This window comes from Jatropha curcas, chromosome 1, assembly GCF_041381405.1.
Source record: "Jatropha curcas cultivar XTBG-Jc1 chromosome 1, XTBG_Jcur_1.0, whole genome shotgun sequence".
In the NCBI taxonomy this organism is placed as follows: domain Eukaryota; kingdom Viridiplantae; phylum Streptophyta; class Magnoliopsida; order Malpighiales; family Euphorbiaceae; genus Jatropha; species Jatropha curcas.
In genome coordinates, this window is record NC_143151.1 from 32,897,024 (window position 1) to 32,923,985 (window position 26,962).

General features: G+C 36.5%; 3 protein-coding genes and 1 non-coding gene across 4 annotated transcripts in view; 1 reads left to right on the top strand and 3 right to left on the bottom strand.

The window, feature by feature from the left end:
* The window catches only part of LOC105631690 (uncharacterized), a 54,910-nt gene extending 38,563 nt beyond the window's left edge, over positions 1–16,347 (bottom strand). Inside the window, exons 1-2 of the transcript XR_016319511.1 lie at positions 16,119–16,347; positions 15,756–15,977 (exon numbers count right to left, since the gene is read on the bottom strand). This is a non-coding gene — a transcript (uncharacterized LOC105631690). The remainder of the gene's footprint in view (positions 1–15,755; positions 15,978–16,118) is intronic.
* Positions 1,188–11,917, bottom strand: LOC105631464 (beta-galactosidase 1). The gene is given in 16 exon segments (XM_037641788.2): positions 1,188–1,487; positions 1,830–2,165; positions 2,250–2,455; positions 7,946–8,056; positions 8,138–8,248; positions 8,402–8,511; positions 8,907–9,016; positions 9,146–9,324; positions 9,415–9,579; positions 9,677–9,707; positions 9,709–9,775; positions 10,521–10,608; positions 10,696–10,801; positions 10,951–11,039; positions 11,590–11,733; positions 11,841–11,917. Coding segments are annotated over 15 exon segments (1,863 nt in total). The 5' UTR covers positions 11,713–11,733; positions 11,841–11,917; the 3' UTR covers positions 1,188–1,456.
* Positions 16,348–16,646: 299 nt separating the features above from the next.
* RH20 (DEA(D/H)-box RNA helicase family protein) lies at positions 16,647–21,760 on the bottom strand. The gene is given in 12 exon segments (XM_089717673.1): positions 16,647–16,995; positions 17,517–17,747; positions 18,192–18,418; positions 18,535–18,620; positions 18,908–19,000; positions 19,593–19,747; positions 19,936–20,097; positions 20,205–20,384; positions 20,600–20,717; positions 20,719–20,852; positions 20,855–20,868; positions 21,569–21,760. Coding segments are annotated over 12 exon segments (1,515 nt in total). The 5' UTR covers positions 21,625–21,760; the 3' UTR covers positions 16,647–16,936.
* Positions 21,761–22,187: 427 nt separating this feature from the next.
* LOC105631468 (uncharacterized) lies at positions 22,188–24,793 on the top strand. The gene is made up of 4 exons (XM_089717726.1): positions 22,188–22,519; positions 22,678–22,808; positions 23,222–23,311; positions 24,562–24,793. Exons 1-4 carry the CDS (start codon positions 22,297–22,299, stop codon positions 24,637–24,639), a joined length of 522 nt encoding a protein of 173 aa, XP_089573852.1. The 5' UTR covers positions 22,188–22,296; the 3' UTR covers positions 24,640–24,793.
* Positions 24,794–26,962: the final 2,169 nt, after the last annotated feature.

Here is a 26,962-nt window from a genome sequence, read left to right on the forward strand (position 1 = left end):
AATCAACAAAACATGTGATCTGGAGGAGATGAGCGAGTATTTGGAGGCTGTTCAAACTTATTATTATTTTAGTAATCACCGGAAAAGCTTAACACTCTAGTTATACAGTGTTACATATATTTATATGGAAATGTAATTGGAAATGCTTTTGTAATACTAAATTTGCTCTGTCTGTGTTATATGCTTGCAGGTTTTACTCCAATAGCTACTTCTATGTGTTCTGAAAATGATTTCCCCAATTTTGGTAAAACATAATAGTTTTCACCTTCAATCTCAGAAGCAAAAGGGAATATAACGTTTGGAACCAGTTGAGAATTCATAGGACTTTTGAGAATTCATAGGTAGATTCAAACCATCTTTAGGACGATGAAAACACCACAATAGCAAAACATTAGTAATATGGCAATTTTCATATAATAGACGGCTTTAGCATCAAAAAAGTGAAAGGAACTTTAGCATCAAAATATTGTTCTTTTACATTTAAAACAATGAAGAAAGAAAGAACATGAAAGACAATTTACTGAACTTTAAGTAAATTCTTCGTACAGCTCCCTCAAATGCATAACCTTTTCTATTCCCCCAATTTTCTTTCAAAAATTATACCATCAAACCAGACCCCCTAATTAAGAACACCCCTCTCAAATAATAGAACTCAATTTTCACATAACAAGGTTAAAATACCAAACTTAACTCTAAGTTTGATGTGATGCTACTGAACACTACAACAACTTCTTCATCCTTAAGCTTCAATCCAAGCTTGTTTAAAGAGTTCAAAGCAAGTGTTTTTCCTTCCTTGTGGCTTTTCTATGAGCTTTTTTGTGAAAATTCTTAACATGCAATTATTTGATTTGCTCTAATAGAACGTGTTGACTTTCTGTGTCATTTTTCTCTGTCGCTATGCTTCTTACCGATGCTCAAATATATGTAAAAATATTTGGATGATGTCTTCTTGGAGGTCATCACTATAATAAGGTAATTAAATAAGGTTGTATCCATTAAATTACTATTAAGTACCTTTCTTGACATGTCATTGCTGAACCATCAACGTATATGCTATTGCTTGTTTTTTTGAAAACCAAACTTGAAAATTGATCTGAATTTTTATTGAAATGGCAGATGAGGAACTAACTTTAGCATCTTAATTTTCTTGACTTGCAGAAGAATAAAACTTCAGCATAAGAAATGTATACAGTAATCCAGCAAAACTTCTTAAAAATGATCTTAATAGTTGATAAGCATCGATCTTTTTTTCAAACCTCAAGAAACTTTCTTACAAGTTACAAGAAAAGCAGTGAAGGAATTGTTTTCCCAAGAAGATTACATGTACAAGAAAAAGAACATATAATAGCATTGCAGAAAACCAAAGGCTTTCCATATCGGGTGCAAACAGCCTCCAAAGCTAGTTTTTTCATGACATTAGGACATGGATCTCCTCCAAACATATCGGGTGCTACAGTTACTGAGCACCAGTTCTGCCCAACACAAAGCTGCAAGAAGAAAATCATGCATCAGGGTACATAAAGGATGAATAAAACCGGGCGAAGCAAAGAACAAGAACTTAAACATTGAACGGAGATAATTAGTCTGCCTGAACCGTAGTTGACCAATAAATGCAACTTCTAAAACCCATTTTCTCAAAACTCAGCCCAGTAGATGCAAGTTCATTGCTGGACATGACTAGAGACTGAGAAAACTATTCCTCAAACTCAGAGAAATGACAAGCTTGTTGTACCAAGCCAAAGAACTAGAGTCCTAATTGCTGAATCACAGTTAAAAATAATTATTCTACAGCAAGAAAGATGGTAAACAAAATAAAAAGACTGACATACCCTGTTAAAAGCATCATAAGAATGAAAGGCGTTACACTTCCCTGACGGTAGCCTCCACAAGCCCCTTCTGGTGTTCCAAAGCTGGCAAACTTAATTGATGAGATTTTCTGCCCAGTGCCACATTGTAGATGGACTTTAGGCCTCAATGGCTTGTCGACTTTACCAGAGGCTTGCATCATGTAGTTCATTAAAGTTGGCTGCCACTCATAAATATCAGCACATACACTGTCTACTTCCCTTCTAACCAGAGAAATCCCATTTGGATCTCCGCCCCATTCTTCAAACACCACCAACAAGTTCCCTGTTGGATTTAGCCAAGAACGAGGGACATGATACCTGAGAAATTACAACTTTTCAGTTTTTCAAGGATTTCACATGTGGTACAAAAGACTCGAAAAGGCAAAGTTAATTTTCCTTTACCATTTTTGAGAAGCCTCCCCACAATTACTTAAGCATTTCTTCTCATTATAAGTTCCAGCATAATTACAGAAACTGCAATCTCCAGATGATTTGTATGCAGGCCAATATCGTCCAACACTCTGTCCATTTATCCATGCTTGACCTTTACCCATGCTACCCATGTCTAAAGCCAATGGGGTATTTCCTGCCGGAGCATTGAACATGGTCTGGACATGTGCACAAGGATGTTAGTTTTACATCTAGAATCCATGGGAAATTCTGTTTAAAAAAATGCAGCATGCTCTAATCTGAAAATTAAAAATCTTTATTGAATCTGTTTCTTTAAAGCAAATTATTTTATGGGAGCAAAGCTGGCACTAGGCTCCAAAGGGGGGAGAACATGCATGCTTCTCGGTTAAAAAGAAAAATCATTCCTTAGTTTTTGAGAGGAGAGCAAAAGAAAAAAAAAAATGCATGTTTTAACAACTTGTTTTGGCCATTACTTTTAGGAAAATGAGCACTTCTTCTGAAAATACTAAAAGTACCTGATTCATGTGTTGATGCAATACCAAATGAGATTATTGAAACATGTTAACAAAGCATCTTTAGAAGTAAGTCTTAGATACTCACTTTATACCACATTAGTGGCTGTCTATGAGACACAAAAGACCCTTGTGTCCACTCAACTAATGAACTCCCACTCAGTGAATGAAGACTCAATGCTTCTCCATTTAGACCAATCTGATTGGCAGCAAGCAAATAAATGAGTCCCTTACATACTAGTGTCACAAGAAAGGGTATGACATATATTCAAAAACGAAACTTGTAGGTCCGCTTACTGCCAAGACAGATCCCTCCTTCCTTCGTTGAGACCATTCAATGTCACTGGTCCAAGTATACCAGCATTCCATGTCTCAAAGTGTGGACCAACATTCTACAACAAAACAAAATCAGGAAAAGAATAATAGTATTAAATTGAAATTATTTCATAAAACTGCTCAAAAAGCATCAAATTGGCGTGGATATTCATAACTGTGAGAGAGAGAGAGAGAGAGAGAGAGAGAGAGAGAGAGAGAGAGAGAGAGAGAGAGAGAGAGAGAGAGGGTACAAACCGGGAGTCCGACAGCAATACTGAGAAGAGAAATTTTGTTGATAGCAGCTCTCATCTTGACACCTTGACTAAATGTCAACTTTGGGGATTCTAGACTTCCAGATGCAGTTCCTGTTCAAGGTTAAGAAAACCAATGCTGTAGGTCAGATTATGCCTCAAACCACATATAGAACGCTACAAGTCAACAAAGTTATTTTAACGAGCGACGGAAAGCAACAGTGAGGAAGTTTGACACAAACTTCTCAAAGTGTACCTTCAAATTAAGAGCCATGTAAATTACTACCGTGTTCCATTTTAGGAGAAGGCTCATTGGATAGTTAAAAGAGCCTAGCACTTAGATAATATCCAATCTATTAAAGTAGCATGTCTAAACAAGTAAACATTACAAATCAATTCATCCCCATTTCATATTTATGGAATAGTTTATTTGGTCAGTACGAGCTTTTCTTTTCATATTTAATGCTAAACGGAGCTGGACAGTACAAAGCCTGAAACACAAATCCCACCTGATAATTCACCATTGACAAAAATGTGCAAAGCATGGCCAGCTGATAGAACAGTAAGAACAGGATATTTTCCGCTCTTCAGAAAGCCTTCATTGGGGTTGATATGAACACTGCCAATGAAGAAAAAACATGCGAAAGATATACATACTAACGCAGAGTAGCAAAAGATTGTGAGTTTTAACACAAAATGCAAACTGTAACACAATGGAGATCTTCCATTGTTATAATACTCACTCTGTTGAGTACCACAAATAGTTTGTCAAATCTCTAGTAGTGTTTATCTGCTCCAGCAAGCCAACCATTGTAAAGGTGTGGTCACCTTCTACAGATGTTGTTGGGAACTAGGCTCTAATACCACTTGTTGGGCATCAGCTCTGATACCACTTGACAAAGAATTAAGAGAAAATTAACGCAGCGGAAAAATGGAAATGGGACACACAGAAATTTACGTGGTTCACCCTCAACTGTTTAGGGCTACGTCCACGGGACAAACTCCGAATAATTCTTCCACTATTAAAAAATAATAGGTACACAGAGAGTAATACAAAAATAATGGCACTCAAAGTGTTTTCCAAAAACACCCATAATAATTTTCTCACTATTTTTCCCTCCCTAGTTTTAGGAAACCCATCCTAAATTAAATAACTCTCTCTACATTTTTTTTTTTCTTTCTTTTGCTGTGTGTATTGTGAGCTGCATCTTCCTCTATTTATAGGCAGGTTAACGCGTAGGAACGTGTTTAATGAGCCGTGTACAACTCATTCAAGTTGCGCCGCCACATTACATTTTGTCAAAAAAAAAAAGCCTGCCAACTTTGATTCCTTCTTTTCAAAATGTGTGTGGGTCCCACTTGAGTGGACACCGACACAACAAATCTCCCCCTGCACACTCAAATGGGGTCATTAACCATACTCTCCATCATCCTTGCAGCTAACCGACAGTATTCGAACTTCTCCTTTGAAAGAATCTTCGTCAACATGACTAATCCATTTTCTTCTGTATGGATCTTCTCAAGCTGTAACAGCTTCATCTCCAACACATCCCTGATCTAGTGATAAAATGGAAGGAGAAATTCTTTCCAAGGTGAATTGCGCTTTAACTGTCACAAAATATCCAATATCGTTCTTGATGAATTCTGAGTTCATTCAAGAATTTCTTCATCTACGGGAACTGCTTGCACGCTTCAGTAATCTTGACTGTCACGACACGGCTCCCCCTACAAATGTGATTTCCTGAAAATCCATTTCATTGCAGTCCAATGTTCCTTTCCAGTGATTTAAAAGAAACCGACTCACTATCCCAACTGAATGAGCAATATCTGGCTGTGTACAAACCATGGCATACATCAAGTTTTCAACTGCTGAAGCGTATGGAACCTTTTCGTTTTCTTCCTTCTCTCCATCGGTAGAAGGGCACTGTTACTTAATTTAAAGTGATTAGTAAGAGGACAACTAACCGCTTTTGCGTTCCCATTCTAAACCTTTGAAGTACTTTCACAATGTACTTCTCCTGTGACGACCATAATTTTTTGGCTCTTCGATCTTCATGCCAATAATTTGCTTTGCTGGTCCCAAGTCTTTCAAAGCAAAAGACTTACATAGTTGTTTCTTCAAGCTAGTAATTCTGACCAACAGTCACCATATCAACCACATAGAGCAAAAACAATGTAGTCATCATCAAAGAATTTCTTCATAGAAACATAGTGATCTGAAGTAGTCTTTCTGTAGCCTTGCTCCCCCATAACAGACTCAAACTTCTTGTACCACTGTCTCAGTGCCTGCTTCAAGCCGTATAAGCTCTTCCTCAGTTTGCAAACACAATCCTCTTTTTCTACGAAACCCTCTGACTGCTCTATGTATATTTCTTCTTCCAAATGTCCATGTAGGAAGGTAGTCTTTCCATCCATTTGCTCGATTTCCAGTTTAAAACTGGCGGCCATTCCGAGCATTGTTCGAATGGATGTCATTTTCGCAACTGATGAAAAGATCAAAATCAATACCCTTTCTTTGATTGAATTCTTTCACAACCAGTCTAGCTTTGAATTGTGGTTGGAAGCTATGTTCTTCCTGCTTGATCCTGAACATCCACTTTTTCTTCAAAGCTTTCTTGCCTTTGGGCAACTTCACCAGCTCAAATGTTTCATCCTCATGTAAGGACTTCATTGCATCTTGCATGGCTTCAATCTAGTTCCTCTTGTGTTCATTTCCATGGCTTCTTCAAAGCTTTCAGGTTCTCCCCCGTCAGTCGTCAGTACATACTCATTGACTGGATATCTAGTAGATGGTTATCAGACTCTACTAGATCTTCTTAATGTTTGAGAACCTTCCGGTGCTGGTGGTTGAACATGAACACCATAATCTTCATCTGATTCATTTTCATTAGGAACTTCTGGATTTTCTAACTCTGGCACTTGTTCTTGTGGAACATTTTCTTCATCTCCAATTCGTCTACGTTCTATTGGAGGGACTCTCTGTATGTCTATTGAGTCTTCATCAGATCTATTGGCACTCTACTTCAATATCTTCAATAGTCTGATCTTCAACAAATACAGCATCACGATTTCTTATAATCGTCTTCTGGATTGGGTCAGCCTAATTGGTCTTGGCCATAGCCAATGAATACACACTGTCTAGTCTTAACATCAAGCTTAGACCGTTCATCCTTCGAGATATGCACGAAGGCTTTGCAACCAAACACCGCAAATGATCATAGGAAACATCCTTTCCTACCCATACTCTCTCTGGAGTATCATACTATAGAGGGAAACAGAGTGAATAACGAACTGCTATGAGTAAAGCTTCACCCTAAATCTTTTAGACAACTTTGCATGTGAGAGTAAAGATCTGAGTCTCTCCATCAAAGTTCTGTTCATCCTCTCAGCCAAATTGTGCAGTTGCAGCGTCTTGGGAGGTGTCGTTGATGTCGAATGCCATGCTCTTTGCAGAAAGCATCAAATGGCCCAGTGTATTCTCCACCATTATCTGTCCTGATACACTTTAGCTTTTTGCCTGTCTGTCTCTCAACTAGGTTTAGAAGACTTCAAAGCGTATACCCAGGTCTTCCTAGAATAGTCATTGATAAATATCACAAAATATCGATTTCCACCATATCACAAAATACTATGTTTTGCTTTTCGTCCATACAATCAGGACACTTATTTAGGTGAACTTCATCCAATCCAGGTAGTACGTTCTTTCTTGCCATAGTTTTCTTACTCATGTGGCGTAGTCGTTTATGCCGCAATTCAACTGTACTGTCATTCTCCACTACACTCAAAGTGTCTTGGGAGAGTTTTGCATGCATCACGTACAGCTTTCGGTCTTTAGCTACCACAAATGAACCTTTTGTGAGCTTCCACTGACCATTTCTGAAGGTGCTACAGAAACCTTCATCATCAAATCTACCAACCGAAATTTGGACGCATGCTCGACAGCCCATTCCTTATCAGTCTTGTCTTCCGATTTAGTTCAACTAAATACAGACAAATGCATTTTGATTACCATAAGGAGATCTCTCATTTCTCCATATATGGTAATTCTCGCCATTTAGACTGATCATTTTGCTTGTCCATGTTGACTTGCGCAGAAAATCATCACCGACATAAACCGTATACGTGAACAGTAGTATACGTGAATAGTGACCATGAATAGTAACAGTATACTCGAATAGTAACTGTATGCATGAATAGTAACTGTACAGATATCAAGCTATCAAAATAAACGAAATGCTATCAGTTAGGACGATTTAACAGATATCAAGCTATCAAAATCTTAATAAAGAGGAAAATGACATCTATGACCAAAGATAGTTCAGTTAAAAATGAAATGCTTATGGGAGCAAAGCTGGCACTAGGCTCCAAAGGGGGGAGAACATGCATGCTTCTCGGTTAAAAAGAAAAATCATTCCTTAGTTTTTGAGAGGAGAGCAAAAGAAAAAAAAAATGCATGTTTTAACAACTTGCTTTGGCCATTACTTTTAGGAAAATGAGCACTTCTTCTAAAAATACTAAAAGTACCTGATTCATGTGTTGATGCAATACCAAATGAGATTATTGAAACATATTAACAAAGCATCTTTAAAAGTAAGTCTTAGATACTCACTTTATACCACATGAGTGGCTGTCTATGAGACACAAAAGACCCTTGTGTCCACTCAACTGATGAACTCCCACTCAGTGAATGAAGACTCAATGCTTCTCCATTTAGACCAATCTGATTGGCGGCAAGCAAATAGATGAGTCCCTTACATACTAGTGTCACAAGAAAGGGTATGACATATATTCAAAAACGAACCTTGTAGGTCCACTTCTGCCAAGACAGATCCTTCCTTCCTTCGTTGAGACCATTCAATGTCACAGGTCCAAGTATACCAGCATTCCATGTCTCAAAGCGTGGACCAACATTCTACAACAAAACAAAATCAGCAAAAGGATAACAGTATTGAATTGAAATTATTTCCAAAACTGCTCAAAAATCATCAAATTGGCGTGGATATTCATAACTGAGAGAGAGAGAGAGAGAGAGAGAGACAGACAGACAGACAGAGAGGGTACAAACCGGGAGTCCGACAGCAATACTGAGAAGAGAAATTTTGTTGATACCAGCTCTCATCTTGACACCTTGACTAAATGTCTACTTTGGGGATTCTAGACTTCCATATGCAGTTCCTGTTCAAGGTTAAGAAAACCAATGCTATAGGTCAGAATATACCTCAAACCACATACAGAACGCTACAAGTCAACAAAGTTATTTTAACGAGCGACGCAAAGCAACAGTGAGGAAGTTTGACACAAACTTCTCAAAGTGTACCTTCAAATTAAGAGCCATGTAAATTACTACCGTGTTCCATTTTAGGAGAAGGCTCATTGGATAGTTAAAAGAGCCTAGCACTTAGATAATATCCAGTCTATTAAAGTAGCATGTCTAAACAAGTAAACATTATAAATCAACTCATCCCCATTTCATATTTATCGAATAGTTTATTTGGTCAGTATGAGCTTTTCTTTTCATATTTAATGATAAACAGAGCTGGACAGTACAAAGCCCGAAACACAAATCCCACCTGATAATTCACCATTGACAAAAATATGCAAAGCATGGACAGCTGATAGAACAGTAAGAACAGGATATTTTCCGCTCTTCAGAAAGCCTTCATTGGGGTTGATATGAACACTGCCAATGAAGAAAAAAACACGTGAGAAAGATATACATACTAGAACGCAGAGTAGCAAAAGATTGTGAGTTTTAACACAAAATGCAAACTGTAACACAATGGAGATCTTGCATTGTTATAATACTCACTCTGTTGAGTACCACAAATAGTCTGTCACATCTCTAGCAGTGTTTATCTGCTCCAGCAAGCCAACCATTGTAAAGGTGTGGTCACCTTCTGCAGATGTCTCTTCACTGTATGCCTGCCAAGAGAATCCTCCATGCATAGGAACAGGAGTCATTTTCATTCGAGCACTTTGTGCGCCAAGCTGTACAAAGTCTTCAGTTTAGCGAAACCAAAGAAACAACAAAAGTGTGGACTAATAATATTCTAGAACTTGTGGGGAAGCATTTCTGACCCTTGCTGTGTTGTAAACGGTGTTCCTGCAATCTGGAAGACTGCTGACAGACCATGGATGTAAATTGTAATGCATATTCCCAAAAGCCACTTTTGCAAATGATTTCTGATTGTAATTTGCAAGGAATGCTGCACAAGCTCCAGATTTTGATTTAAATACATGAGCCTGCACATAAATAATGAAGAAACAAGTAAAATTTAGTAACATAGTCCTTTGAAAATAAGAAGACTTCATTTGTATAGAACAAAGAGTTATATTGAACCTCTTGATAATTTCCAAGTGGCATCACATTTAGGTTCACACAACTTAATTGCTCTGTGCAAATCCTTTAAATGACCCCATTTAGGTTGCCTGATTAGTCCTACATAAAAAAATAATTCTAAACCTTCATATGATGCAAAACAAATAAACAATCAACATCAAAGTCGTGATTACTGAAGAAGAGATTAGGGTAATCTTGAGGAGGAACAGTTTTAAAAGCTTTTTCAATAATAAGAACATTTTGCTTGCTAAAATAACTAACAACAGTAATAATATCATTCCTTATCCATAAAAACCATTAATCAAATATTTATTGATTGACTAGGGGAAGGAACCACCACACCATGAAATATATGTAAATAAACGAAATGCTATCAGTTAGGACGATTTAACAGAGATCAAGCTATCAAAATCTTAATAAAGAGGAAAATGACATCTATGACCAAAGAACAACTTGAAAAAAGAACATAGGTAATCATCATCTCAGCATCACAGATTACATGATGGGACTCAACAGTTGACTTATAGATAATCATGTTAATTGCATATTTCAGCAATTCAAGTACCATTGCACAACAATAGATTGGCCAGAACCAGCATACGAACTACTGAGCTGCCCCTCGATTCATGGCGAAGTCTTGAGTGCCAGCAGCACCTATTCCACAGATGTGGACAATGATACTTAATGACAATATGAATATTACAGCCTACTTTCTCTTTATATGAAAGCTAAAAAACATGGGGCATATCATAAGTCTCTAGTTAAAAGTTAAACCATGCAAACCAGATAATGGATAAACACAAAAGGAACAAACTGCACTAAAATGCATATGCTTTGCACATACCGTATTCATCAATAGGAGCATCATAATCATAACTTGTAGCGATGAAAGGACCACCAGCAGTTCGCCCAAAATTTGTTTCTCCATGATACTAAATCACAAAAACAAGCATATGAGACTTCACATAACTAAGATACAAAGCAACTCAATTAGTAAATTATAGAAACTACTAAATTACCATGTAGTAATTTATGAATGATCCTCCTTTCTGTATAAACCTTGCAACTGAAAATGCCAAGTCTTCAGCTGGTCTGTAAGGAACTGCACCTCCAAATTCAGTAAACCTGCAAGAAAAAATTAAAATAAGAAAAAATTAAAATGAGAAAAAAGGTAATCAGCTGATATTCCACTGTAATTTCCGTGAAACTGTAATTCTTGTATTGATGATGGATATAAAGAAAATGCTGCCGAGCAAGAAGCATGGAGTTTTTACCAGCCAGTCCAGGCTTCAGTCCACATCTTGGGTTTATAAGGTTTGTTTGGAGAGAAATAGTCACAGTAGAAACCGTTGCAGGTGTTAATCTATTGAGACAACATGGAAAATGAAATATTAAGAGCCGCTCAAACACATAAGTTGAAAGAACAAATCACACGGTATAATAAGAAAATGATGGAGAGTATGATTGCAACACACGAAAAGTTAAACCGAACATACTTAATTCCAAAAGACTGGATAAACAAAAATCGCTTCCTCATACCTCAAGAAAAGAAGAGGTCAACTATAATTGATCACCACCATTGACTATGGAATTTGAAATATGTGGTGATTATGAATAACAAGGAGATGCTGTCATTAACCTTTTTATTATAAAAGAGCCTCTAAGGCAAGAGAGAATTTAAAAAAGGACAGCGCCACTGATAGAGCTGAGAATCAAAGCTAAGCCATGTGCTATTAGAATTAATAATTCAATTCATCAATGAACGAAAATGGGAAAGCACACTGCTAACTGACAACCCACGAAGGAAGTGAGGGATACATATTATGAGTAACATAAAGAATTAGATATGAAGTTGACAAGAAAAAGTAAAAAGAGGATGCTAAAAGGTAAAACAAGATTTGCTGATAACTGACAACAGGATCTGGGGCATCATCTTGCTTGAACATGACCCATGGGACGCCAGTGCCAAGACCTACAGCCATTTTTGCTGCCCAGTAGGAGTAAGCTTTACCAGGTGCACCAAGTTCATATTCCATGGGTCCATATTCATTTTCAATCTGGCAGACATTAATCAAGAAACAAAACACTTCTTTTAATAAATTTATTCTATTAAATCGAGTGAAAGATCAAGAAAATAGCTTTGTATTAAGTTGGAAAAATATACTGCTGAATAGTGGATTGAGATGGCGTAGCTACTGCGGCGGGAGGCGGTGGCGAGGTGGCGCGATGGATCCCCTCGATCTACATTTTTTCAGTCGCTGCTTTAATAACCATCTTATTTTAACACTCCACGTATATTGATTTATCAATTATTTTATATTATGGTTTGTTTGAGTTATACAATTACGTTTATTTGTCATTTATTTTAGTTTCATAATTATGTTTATTTTTCATTTATTTTAGTTACACAATTATGTTTATTTACTTACACATATATTAATTGATTTATTTCTTTTTTTAATTTTTTGTTTTTCACTTTACTTTACTAACGTTACAAAAGGATGTTCTTCAACTTTAATTTTACTAAGAATTTGGTAAGTGTTTAGAAATAAATAACAAATAACATGAGAATTTATTATGTTTCTTTTTATTATTTAAATATATTTAAAATTTACAAAAGGTGTGATCACAGTCTTTATTTTTATTTCAATCAATTCAACATTTTAAATTTTAAAATTGCATTTATTGCATACTTTACTTATAAAATTGAATCTAGCAATAAAAATACATTGATTAAATTACATATATAATTTTGCCTAAAATATAAAAAATTCTAAAATTATCATTACAATATCACATTTTCTTTTTTTCCTTTTGTCATTTATTTTAATAACCCACATAATGCAAAATAACAACTAAATCACAACTAAAATAACTAAAACAACTAAATAACAACTGATTTTTTGTCATGCAACTACAAGAACAACCAAAAAAAAAAAATGAAATTTCCAAAAAAAATAACGAAAAAGATAAAAAAAAATAGAACCATACCTGACCTGACCTGACGACCGCGAATGAAGAGGAGAAGGGATTCTCCGGCGACTGACGTTGCAATAGAGTGGAGAAGGAGGCAGCAAACGGTTGGGAACAGCGCTGCATATGGCTAGGACGATGCTGCAAACGGGGGAGGAGAAGAAAGAAGGAGGAGGCTGATCGCATAATAAAGCTCTAAATTTTGCGAACGACAAATCGGTCGCAAATTATATAAAAAATCGATTGAAATTTTCAATTTTGCGATGTCATTTTAATGTGGAGCAAATTGCAACCGATTTGCGACCATAACAGTCAGTCGCAAACAGTCAGTCGCAAATCGGTCGCTAATCTTTCGCAAACGAAAAAGTGAATTTGATGCTGAATTTGCAACGTGCAATTTTGCGACGGACAACTAGATTGTCGCACATCCATCGCAAAATCAGTCCCAAATGCGTCTTAAACATGTCGCAAAATGATAACCAAACTGGCGGTAATCATTAGAGCTACAATTAGCGACAGATATAAAATCGATCGCAGATCCTATCGCCGTTTGGTTGCAAATCCGTCGCAAGATATTCACTCTCACAATCATCGCAATTGGTCGCAAAATCATCGCAAAATTGTGACCGATTTTTGTCGTTCGCATCGGTAGCAAAAACGCGTTTTTTTTTTTTTTAGTGAACCTACCTTTGAGACTGATCTTCACAAATGGTCCATCCAATTCAGCAAGATCAGCTTTTCCTATATTTCATTATTCGAGATACATTGGATGCACTTAATAATTCCTGGTGCAAATATACCTAAAAGGAAAGTCACCTGTTATGCTAACTTCAGTGCAAAAAGCTTTCCAAACTGCAGAAATACACACCATGTTTCAAATTTAAACTTCGAAACTGACAAATCTTTGATCAATAAATAATTGAATGAGTAACTAAAGCAAAAACAAGCATCAAAGAAAGAGTACTACTTGCCTCTTCTCTAGCATCAGCTAAGACCTGTCTAACATTGTCTTCTGTTAAATCAAGTGGTGGCGAAGGCACTCGTCCTCCTCCTTCTCTCCAGCTATTGCTGCTATTGTTAGTAGTGATGATTTTCCATTACTGGTTGTATTTGGTCTCAAAAGTTCCAATGATGCCCTCTTCATTGACCTAGTTGGATGCTCCTTTGGTAGCTGGGATTGGAATTTGGACGGTAAGACATTGAAATTGCGAGTACAGAGAAGCAGAGCTGGTTTTCTTGATATTTGATAATGGTGGCCATGGAGAAATAATAGCTCTCTTGACATTTTTCTTGGTCTCAACTCAAGCTTCTCTGATCCCTTGCTCACTTGCTAAAAATTTATTGTTATGTTTAAGGGAACTGGAACGTGGCTATTCCTACGCCATCGCAAGTGGATAAGGAGAATTGTGCGAATTTGGTATGTCGTTTACAACCCAGTTACAAGAAAAAATGCTGGAAAGTTTTATCCCAATAAACGACGACATTTCCTTCCTCTGGTATGCCTTTTGTACAATTGTTACACCCCCTTTGTGCTGTATTGATATGTCGTCGACCTTTATACGCGGTTAGCCAAGTGTCTCTTACTTATTAGACACGGTTGTTTTAACCCAAGTCATCGTCTACTTGAAACATTGTCGTTCCACGTCAGTTTAACCAAGGTAAACGATGTCGTCTGAAGTTCGTATGGATTTTATGAGACGACATGCAAAAAGCCTTGCCCCGACTTAAAGCTTTGATGCGTTCAGACAACATGAACGGCTTCGCATACTATTAACGGACAATTGCTATTAATGAAAACAATAGAGCATTGAAGCTCAGTCCATCCATTGTGTGTGTTTTCTGGACTTAATCATTAAGTATCTTCAAGAGTATATGTTGTTGTTTCAAAGGTCACAGAATAACACCAAGACCTTGTTTATTTCAGCATTTGAGAATTTTAGCATGTGCATAGCCATCTCTACACCTAAATTTTATCTAAGATAATAATCCTACAAATAGTTCAATACAAGACAGCTTACAGTGATGCTAACTTGAGGACTTTTTGAAGCATCTGTAACAGCTATATCCATGGTGTATCTCAGGCTACTTTCTGTCTACTTTGTTCTCTACTAACCAATGACATCCGATAATCCCAGGTGCAGTGCTTCGTTACGGTGACACTATACTCTCTCTCTCTCTCTCTCTCTCTCTCTAAACTTGCGATGAATTTATTAGAAGACTCCAAAAAACGTGGCAACAGCAAAAACAAGAAACAGAACACCGCCCAAGTAGCCAACCTGATTGAACAATGTGGAGTGAGTTGGATGGAAAATGGAAAGTAAGCTGTGATGCCTATAGGAGTGACAAAAAAAATATTAAAAAAAAAAAAAGACAATAAAGACATGGTTGTTACCAGAATATTTGGCAAGAAAAGCTCCTCCCAGAATAGCGATAGATGTTGCAACCAGGTGTCCAGCAATGGCTCCAGTTGCGACGCCCCATGGAGACTGTTAAAAAGGTAAAAACGTGAAATTTGATTTTGAAGAATGTTTCGGCAAGAGAATAAAATTGTGGTATGTATAATCAAAATTTTATGAAGTTGAACCTGTGCAGCACCAAGAGCAATTGTTTAAGAATACCCAAACAGATATAAGGGCATGTCAACAGATATTACAACTGGAACCTGTTAAAGTAATTACTCAAAGAAAAGGAGATCCTTGAAATGCAATTGAAAAACCAACATGTCCAACAATAAGCCCTGAACCCTATTATCCTCCAGTAACAAAATCAAGAATGTTTTCAAGAAAGAGAATCCAGATACTCATTTTACAATTCCGTGATTTGAAAAAAATTTATGCACGGCCAACAGACATATAGAACTAGACAAATATCCTCCGTTCAGAAGCCAAAAGAAATTCAAGAATCCCTAAGAAAAACCGAGGCCTTTAAATCTTTCACCGGCTCAAAGTTACCTTATCAGCAGATACAATAAACCATAGTACTAAATAATAATAATAAACCTCTCCTATCCAAAATCAAGATACCCATTTCAGTATTGCCAGCATCAAACCATTAAATATGCCTGACATACAAACAGAAATGAGTAGAATTTGGGAAAAGAAAGTACCTCCAACAGTTAGATTGACAGTCAAGATGAGGGGCCAAAGGAATTTGTAACGTCTAGCAAAGGACTCCTCAGGAGGCTGAGGAGGAGGAGGAGCTGTAGACTGAGACCCCATTCTGTACGACTCAGCAGCAGCTGAAGATGCTGATGCATACGGTGTCTGTGTTGGTGTTGGGGAAGAGAAATCTTTTGCCTTCAGTTGCTCCTGAAATTGCTTAAGCTGCGCTGTTATTGCAATAAAAGAAATCGAGTCAACAACCAAACCAAACTCAAATAATTGAAGAGAAGAAACAAATAAGAAAGTGTTATCAAGAATCTTGGGAGTTGTTGCGCTCAAATTTACTCGCGATGACTTTGATTGGATACCTTTCTTAGGCTTGTTGGCGTAGAGCTTTGGACCTGCCTCACTCAATTTGTATTCTGATATCAGATTTCTTCTCTCTTAGACTCGCTTCTTCCTACTTCCCCGATACCGCGCGACTGCGACTGCGAATGCGACTGTTCCTTGTTCTACTTAATAGTTAATAATACTGCTTCTCTTACCATTGTCCTGGATGCTTACGTCTTCAAAGGGAAAGAATGGATTTTTATTTTATTATTATTATTATTTTTTTTTTTTTTTTTTTGTAATTTAGGTTTAAAGATAGTAATTTTTAAATTGTCCAGAAAATTAGCATAAAGTATTTAAGCAAAAAAAATATTATTGTTAAAAATTGAAATTTCCATCTAAGAACAGTAAAATTAAAATTATTAGTATAATGAAAAAAATAAGCTACAACAAATACCATGTACCCCATCATATCATTCCTTCTCAAAAAAAAAAAAAAAAAAAAAAAAAAAAAAAAAAAAAAATCATATAATTCAACTACAGAACAGAGCAATACAATTAGAATATTAGAAAAAACGACTGAAATTTAATTGGCTCAAGTTGTAGGCTTGTATCTATACCGTTAATGAGTGAACATATGAATCTTTAAACTATTGTACAGATTTCAATATAGCACATTACCTCTGTTGATCATTCAACAAGTCATATCTTACAGAACTAACAGCCCTATATTTTCAGGAAGTTAACAATGAAATTAAAAAAAAAAAAAATGATAAAATGGAACAACGTTTAGGCATGACATCTCAGGTATCTATGCTCTGGACATAAATTTCCCTTCAGTTATTGATCTCATAAATCAGCTCCATGAGCGGCCACCACCATAACGCCTCCCACGTTCCCGGAAACTTCCATAACCTGATTCATCAGATGCAAAAACAAAACAGTGCTTTAGCAACTAAGAACATATTTATACATTACAGGAGAAACAGAGCTATCATCAGGTCATATGATTAGATAATCAGTCTGCAATAGTGTTAATGACTGGGGAAAAATGGTGTGATCATAAAATCATAGTTCATCCAAGATTGCAAGATTTGACATAAACTTACAAAAGAAAAAGAAAAAGAAAAAGAAAAGAAACGAAAGGAAAGGAAAATATTTTACTAGACCTATCAAGTCATTGTTGATTAGACCAACAGGTAACAGCAGTGGCAGATCTTGCATTCTCAAAATCTCCTTTGTGATTTTGGATCTTGTATGGTACAGGACAATAAAAATATAGCAGCAATGATTGTCAAGTTATACGACTGTCCCTTTGAGCTTATAATTACAAAGTCAGACTTCAGTTACAACAAAAACATGTTCAGAATATCAATTTCCACCATATTACATAAAAAAGGTATATGCATCCGAAAAACTTCCTACAGTCAACCAACCTGGAGGAGGAGGTGCACCACGACCCATTGCAGTCAATTCTCGACTGACCTTCTGCCCAGCTTCCTCAAGTATGGTGATAAGTTCCTTAGCAAATCTGGCATTTGAAGCTTTGAAGAAAGTGTAGGCTGTTCCTTTTGCTCCAGCCCTTCCAGTTCAACCAATCCGGTGAACATAATCCTCAAGGGATCCAGGAAAGTCATAATTGATTACATATTTTACATCCTTAACATCTGCCACCAAAATAAAATAATAAGGAACTGGGTACTGAGATAGACAAGTCAAGAGAAGGTGCTCCCCTCAAAACCCATGTTAGTTCTCCCTTGCAAGCCAAAGAGAGATCAGATGCCCGAAAAGATATTTGAAGGGAAAGACATGAACTCCAAATTTTGGAAAAAACATAAATATCTACACTTTCTAACCACCAGCATGACACCACCAATCAATAGAGTAGGATCAGAGAGCCCATCAAAGGTAAGAGAAGCCTTGAACAATAGCAATGAAATGAAAATGATTATTTCCTTCATGGTTGAGATGGGATTATGCCAGCAAGGACATATCACAATTTAAACAAATACATATAGAAACTTTGGACGACCAGAAAAACCAAATTATGTCAACAAATAATGGTAAGTAAGATCAACAAACAAGATGGTATATGGTGCGATCATATTTACCTAATCCACGAGCAGCAACATCTGTTGCAGTCATTATAGGACTTTTGCCAGCCTTGAACTCTGAGAGGACCCAATCCCTTTCTGCTTGACTTTTGTCTCCATGAATCGAAAGAGCGGGCCATCCATCCATGCGAAGCTGCCGAATGATCTGGTCACAACCTTTCTTGGTATCCATAAAAATCAGAATTCGGCAGCCATCCATGATATCCTCCAGTAACTTCACCAGCCTGTAATACAAAAAGGGCTATGTCAAGCTGCTGCTAACAAAAACACATCCCATATTATGGGATATAAATGACAAGAAAGTACAAATATAAGAAAAAAAACATATAGTATATCCTACTTATTATATTTCTGATTCTCAGAAACAATGTCAACATGTTGGCATATTGCATGATTAGCTTTCAAATCAGGAGATCCTATGATCACCTGCATAATATCAAAGGATAACAGCCAATTAAGTAATAGAACATCAATGAAACTCAAGTTAGAATCTAAAAACCAAAAGAGACTTCAGAACTCTATAAGATACAACATGATCATACAGATATGAGATTATTCAAAAAGATGACTACGAAACTTCAGAAGCTCAAAAGCCGAATGAAAAGGAAATAGTCAATGGCATCTGCAACTGCATCAAACACAAATGTAAAATCAAAACTAATTGCAGAAAATAGCATGTCATGGGAATCAAAAAGCTTTATCCAGTAGCTTACTTTGTATGGGTCATACAGAAATTGCCTTGCCAGTTGTTCAACCTCTTTAGGCCAAGTAGCAGTCCAGTACAAAGTTTGGCGATCTGGACGAATCTGCCAAAAAATAGGAGATTGAGTAATAATCTTAAGAGTGAGCAAGGAAAATGCTTGCACTACTACACATATGAGAGAGAAAATCAATCTCCTAACTATATATATACATGTTTTAATTTTATTATTTTGCTTCTGGTGTGTTGCACTTGACAATTAAACTATAAGTCAACCATTTATAACAATAAACATTAGAATATTTAAACAGATGCCAAATTTTTCTTTTTACTTCACAAAATAAAACTCCTATGTAGTTTACTAGCTGCCTATGTTTTATCACTCATCTACTAGTGCGGTGAAGTGACAACTGAAACTTCAAAAGCTGAATTAGAAATATGAACAATCCAGTCCCCTAATAAAATATATGCACGTAAAATATCTAAGGTCTCCAACTATGAACAAATTGATCCTTAAACGGGACTGGCATCACCAAAGAAACCAGGACAAGAGGAAAAAGAGGCACCGGAGACTAACACTGTTGTCCATGTGAAATTCTTACTGTAAATGACATTGTAAGATAACTTATATATAGCATGTCTTCCCAAGAAGAGGTAAAATTTCTATCGGAAGAAGAGACAAGCCTAAAAGCAAAAACCTGAGAAACAATTTTTCGTATTTGAGGCTCAAACCCCATGTCTAGCATCCGATCTGCCTCATCCAGCACCAGGTAGGTAACCCTCCGTAAATTTGTATGATGTGATTCCAACATGTCAATCAACCTTCCAGGCGTGGCAATAACAATTTCAACACCTGTAAAGGGGCAGAAATAAAGGAAAAGAACAATGACTGCTATATTCATAAATAATAGATTGACTGCAGAGTTTAAACAATAACAAAACCATCATAAACTCAATTACCATGAATAACAGGATAGCCATTTCATGAAAGTCAGAATACAGTATAGAAGCAATGTCGTCTCAAACCTAGCCGCCACCTACCTTTCTGGAGATCGCGCACCTGAGGTCCCTTTGGAACCCCACCATAGATACATGTATTTTTAATTCTCGATGATGCACCAAATTTAGCAGCTTCTTGTTGTATCTGAACAGCATGTTCACGTGTTGGAGCTAAAACTAATACAATTGGACCATCCCCAGGAGCTGGATAAAATAGAAAGCAAATTATACTCACCCAATTAACAACACCACAAAAGTGAATGTAAAACAGCAAATGAGAAGTGCCAAAAATTAGCAAGGTACTCTTTTACCTAAAATGGATTGCGCATTGACATGGACAATAGCAGGTAATAGATAGGCCAGTGTCTTCCCAGAACCCGTTTCAGCAATACCGATGAGGTCCCGACCCTTCAATGCCATTGGCCACCCTTGCGCTTGTATGGGTGTGGGTTCAACAAAGCCAGCTTTTGTTATTTCTTGTAGAACATATTCTAGAGTAAAAGCAAACACATCCTAGTGAGAAAATGGCAGAGAAAAAATGAATTTTACAAATCTTGGATAAAAGGTTTGCAAATCTCAGTAAACTAGTTGATTTGAATAGTAAAAAGAAGATCAAGGCGACCAACAAATAGCCAAAATTCCTAATTTGTGATGGTAACGAGAATCAGGGAAAATAATGGGCTTTCTCAATATTTATATTGAATACCTGGAAACCCCATGTCAGGAAAACTCTTGACAGGTTTCGGAACATCACGGCCTCCTACAGTAATTTCTCTTCTCTGCCTATACTCATCAACCTCCCTCTCGGACATTGCTGCAGCTGATGCCTGATGGTGACTCAATGTAGAAATTCTTCTCAAATGGAGTCAACCCATCCAAATCCGACTTCCTTGGTGAGTCAGCACCATAATCTCTCCTCTCAGATGAGGACCGAGCTGGACCGGAATAAACAGAACCCCGCCAAAACCTGAATCACTAAACAAACACAAAACTCGTAGAAATGAAGAACCAATGGAATCAAACTAACCCCATACCAGCAGCAAGTAGTTCAAATCTAAACAAACTCAAATTAAAAAAAAAAAAAAAAAAAAAAAAAAAAAAAAAAAAGGAGAACAAGTTACAAGAAACTATGTAACAGTTGCGGGGCAAAAACAATATTTACATGTACAAGAACGAGAATTGAAATTATTTAGCACTTGCTATTTGGTCAATGTACCAAAAATCCATAATTAAATTGCCACTAAACTTCAAATTTATAAGCACTATTTCATAATAATGAAAATGAGTCAGTAAACAAGAGCGAGAAAAACCTCAAAGACGAAGAAATACACCAAATATAGAAGCGATAAAAATTCGACTTGGGTCGCTAAACCACCTCAAATAAAAGTGTTTGACATTGGGTGACTATATAAACGAAGTTCACATGATTAACTGAGCTAAAGATATATTGCAGCGAAAACAACATATCCAGAAATAGCTAAGACTTAAATTGAAGCAGATACTTGATGTTTATGCCTATTACAAATATATATGATCAACTGCGCTAAAGATATATTGCAGCCAAAACACCATATCCAGAAATAGCTAAAAGGCTTAAACTGAAGCAGATACTTGATGTTTATGCCTAATACACAAACCAAATACATAAACGAATAAGCCTGCCTATAATTGTTACCTTCTCCGATCACGGTAAGAAGTGGGGTCGCCGGAGCGGCTATCGTATCGGCTCATGGCTTCAGCTCTGCTAGCTGTGGACTATTTCAGGCGTAGATATAAAATCACTTTATCATGGAATTTAGGGTTTTAACAGAGTTCCACATATAGAGTTTTATCATTCTCGTTCTTCCCTTTTGTTTATTTACTATTAAAAGAATGACAATAATAATTCTTGTATTTAATTACAAAATTAGCCGCAACCTTTTGGTCAATTTTCAGAAAAGAGAAACGATGGGACGGTAACCTATGCTACAACGACAGACTCTTTTTGGTGATATATAAGACAGAACTAAATTTTTTACTATCATTTTTGGTGGCTCTGTCGTTCGAAGCAATCAGGAACGATAGGCCGTCTCTGTCCCCTTCAGCGATCCTTTAGTTTATAAGAGAAAACGACAGACACCGAATTTAGTCGTTTTGGGATTGAGAAAGTCGGTTTTGTTATCCAAAACTAGGCCGACCGGGTCAACGTGAACTCGACGACTACCTATTAGAAACGACAGAATTCACGTCCTGTCGTTCGAGAAATTCAGCTATAGCTTCAACACCAAAGTCAGCTATCAGGAGCCCAAGATTGTAAAACGAAGCCTACCCAATCAATGGACCAAGAAATGATGCAGGGCCATGGCTACCAAAATACTTAAAGCTAAAACCTTTGTCGCATAATTTCCCAACTGAAACGAGCAAATGTCAGCTGCTCTATCCGCAATGTCCTCACAAGTAGTAAGAGCTTCATGGGACACCCAGCAAAGACTCTCATACAATCCCAACGCTCCTCGAAAACCCAAGAAAAACCCTATTTCCCAACCCAACTCTTTACCTCCAACACCATCACCAACGCCTTCACCATCAATTACTTTAACTCCTCAAGCAGTTTCAGAACTTCTCAAGCGCAACACTATAGCTCAAGGTGACACCAAATTTTTGAAGTTGCGATATTTTTGTTTTCATTGGGTTATTAAAATGTAAAGTGAAGGAAATGGCAATTAAGTTGTATTTTTTTAAAAAAAAAAAAAAATTTAGACTTTAAAGCTTGACGGTTGTGTTTCTGATTGGAATTTTATTTAGGGGTTGTAACGAAATTTGGTGATACTTATTTGGGATATGAGAGATGGATGCCCAGTCCACCAAAAGTGGAGAAGCCTCGATCAGTTTATAATGCAGCTACTTTAGCTTATATTGTTGATAGCATATATGAGGTGAGTTCTGGGATTATTTATACTCACTGAGCCTAGAGCTTGTTTTTGATATTTAGTCAATATATTTTTCATGTAACCAAAATAATGTGCAAGAACACTTTGGACGCTAGTTTGTGGGTGTTTTTGTTTTTCTTTCTCTGTGGATTTGGGGCATTAGGTTGTATTTTGCGATTATTTTCTTTGCTGCACATATCTTTTATTTAATTCACAAACTCATGAAAAACGAATGGCATGACTTATTAGTGAATAGATAAGGAATGACTTGTAATGCTGGCAAAAATATAGGATAAAAAATTACTGCACAAACTCATCCATCCGCAAATTGTTTTAACTTAGAAGTAAGAAGTTTGTATTTATGAGAAGAGGTTGACGATATGCTCCGTTCTGATATCATTGTTTATTATAACCTGCAGCTATACGCTCGAAGACACTTTTTGTTTCCTCCATTAAGTATTGACGAGTACAATGATCGTGTAACAGCAGTAGTACGCTGTGAAGCACAGGTATGATTTTCCTAAACTCTTTATCTCTTTGCACTTGCGTCTTGGGTGCTACTGTATATTTTCTGTGCCTGAATTCATAATATGGTATCAATGATGTCAAAATCTTATGATTCACAATTGGAATCATACAATTCAATTCAATTTTTATGCTAAATGATTTGAATCTTATGGGTGAATTGGAGTTGAGCATGAATCTTACGATTCGAGTATGGAAAAATTCAATATAGAGAAAGAGAGCAAGAAAATATAATTCTATTAGAAGATGAAAACGATGAAGGGCTTGAATTTGGAAATGATAATGAATGAATATTGATTTGGATAGGAAATTTAATCGCTTGATACTTTTACTTTGTTTTTATTTAAAAATTTTAACTTCATAGTTTGATATTTTGAACTTGACAACTACACAAGTCATTAGGTTCTCTTTCATTTTGTATTTAGTGCATAATTTTGAATTGAAATGTATATAAATACATATTATTGCGATTAAATTTTTAGTGTCTTTTGATAAAATGAATGGGAATCTATCCTCTGTGTATTTATTTTTAATTAATTGTGAAAAGTTATATATCGAGTCTGACAATTCGATTCGATTCTCAATTCTAAAAATAAAAATTTTGATTCTCGATTTGACGTTTATGTATGGTATGATATTACATTATTACATTATATTTTTGATAGTCTATAATTCCTTACTATTTTCTTCGGAAAATCTTTACTTAATCTCCCTCCTTCCCCTCCTAGGGATGCTGTAATCTGTACTGTAAACTTCAGTTGTTTTACATAGATCCAGTAAGAGGAACAGGGAGATTTTCTTTCCGCTCTCTTTCCTACTATCAAGGGTTAACCTCTCTCCCAAGTCTGTCAGTTCAGCTCAATTTTAACTGTGTTTTAAGGGTAAATCGACTCGGTAGAATCTCTCTCTTGTATATAATTTTTTGTATATATGATTATGAGTTCTTCTCCCCTTTTGTACTTACCGTTTTTTGGCTTTAGTTTTAGCTGTCTAGATGATAAATCGCTTGCAAAAAAAGACTGATTAGTGATTAGTCATTGATTAATGTAAATATAGTAAAATCTTATTGTTACCTCGTTCATTCTCTTTTTCCCCCCAATAATGAGGTGCTTCCTTTATATAGATGTCTATTTGAAGGAATTTCCTCTGTCAGTATTTGATTTAAATTTCTACTCTTAAATTTCATGGTTATTTGTGCTTGTTGACATGCTAATATCTGTTTTCTTCCAATCAGGATGCGTTGCTTCAGAAACTTCTTAGTGATGATTGCTTATCAAAAGAAGAAAGGTACGAAAGGCTCATAACAATCTGAAGAATCTGAACTTAAAATGTTTGGTTGGTGGCTCATATTCAAAGGAGAACTTAGTTTTTCTTTTAGAGTGTGATGATGGCTTGTAAAATGAATAAAAGATTGGACTTTTTGGTATGCTTGTTGGAATTGAGACGATATTTGAGGTACAGGTTTATTATCTGGTTTGTGAGGCAAGGAAACATGAAATTTGCCTTCTCATTAGCCCTAACAAGATTTACCCATGCTGATACGGAACCGGGATCGGGAAATCAAAGGAATGAGATTAAGTTCGCCTCTATGGCACCCCACGTTTATAAGGAAACGGAAACACCAATAATCTAGATTAAACGCTCTATGGCACCCCACGTTTATAAAGAAACGGTAACACCAATAATCGAGCAAAGAACAAGATAAACGCCACAAACGAATTGATAAGTTTACCTCAATTCTTGATGCAATTAGAGGAAGCAATCTCTCACTATCACTCTAAGCAAAGAAGAACATGCAAGAGCATGAACAATCTGTCTTTGATTCAAAGTTTGCCAAAAATCCCATTTTACATCTTAAAGAGGCTATATATAAGCCTTAAACAAACTTAACCCTAAAGAAGAGCATCTAACTAGGCTGCCCTAAGGCCAAAACACATGGGCCTAACTATTACACACAAAATAGAATCATTTCCAACCCAAAATGGACAACTTAATATTGGGCAGATTGCATACATCATAAAACCAATCCAAAACAACTTAAATAAACAATATAAGCCCACATCCCTTACATATTAATTAGACTAAAACAAGCAAGAAAGAATAAGAACACGTTCAAGCCCACATCATGAAGCTCTTGTGTAATTTGGGCTTGAACAAATAAGGATATGGCTGCCCCCATATCGATTGGCATGGCTCCGTGTAATTGTCCCATTAGGAAGCACCAATGTATCCGTATCATTCCCCCTTTCCTCAAAAAGATTCGTCCTCGAATCTTAGTTAAAAGTTGAGGTATCCTTTTGCTTGCTAGGATCAGTCCACTTCTCCTTAGAATCCATGCCCTTTTCTTTACTCTTCTTCTCCTTTTTAGACCGTATTGAACTCCATTGGTTGCTACAACCTGAATATGCCTTTGCAACACCTTTGTCTTTATTGGATTGCTTCTACTGACTAGTTGATTTGGAATGGTGGAGCCAAGAATGAAATCGATTTGATGTTCTATCCCTCTCAAAGGTCGCAATCCACTAGGCAACTCTTCAAGAAAGACATCAGTGAACTCCTCTTTCTCTCTCTCAAGCAACTTTTTCTGATCAATATTCACTTCTTGAGGTATCAATGGTGCAAGAACAACCTTTTTACCCTCACATGAAGATTGGGCAATCTCTTCTGGAAATGCATGTTCAAAGTCCTGCAAAAGATCAACAAACACACTTGGCAAGGATGGGTTAAGATCATTAGTGGCCAAACAAGTTCCCTTGCACAAAGGTACAAGTATAGGTTGAATTTGTTTTTCCTTTTCTTCTCCCTCTTTCTTTTTATTTGCACTTAGTATATTTTCACTCATTTTATTTTTACACTCTTTTTCTTTATTTTCAACATGAAGTCTCATACTTTCATTTTTACATTGATCTACATATACTTCCTTTGACCAAACTGGTGTTAGAATGGTCTTCTGCTCTTCCTTTGTGGATGAATATCTATTGAGGTAATCCACATTCTTCCTTCCCTGCACCCTTCCTAACTCATTATTCAAATCCTTAAAGTAACGATCAGGATTATCGACCTTCTTCTCTTCATGAGTTTGAAATCTAGTTAGTGTACCACTAGGTTGAGCTCTTCTTGTATTAGAGCGTTGGGCAGCTTTAAACTCCTGCAAATCCTTTCTCATATCTTGGACAGAATTGTTGAAGGTTCTAAATTGTCCTAGGATTGACTCCATTACAAGTTTCAACTGGGGATCCTCCATTTGACTTCCCTCCCCACTATTATCTCCAAATGCGCCTGCACTCATGGTTAGTGTTCAAAATAGAAATCACAAAAACATTTGAGTTAGTGATAAAGCACTCCCTCACGTGTTTATACTCTTTAATCACTCCATGCAAATCCTCCAATTGTACTTCAGAATTTCAGGCCAACCAATCAACCTCAAAGCACGTTTAGAACACAAGGAAAATAAACCTTAACAAAAGAAATGTAAGCACAATTCTAGAATGAAAACTCAAACGAAATGAATGGTAGCACAAGAACAAAACAAAGTACTAATTGATTATTAATTAGAGTGTTGGAACAAGCAAATACACCCTAACAATATAAATGAAGCAAAGATAGCGCACAAACAAGAAATAGAAACTAGAATT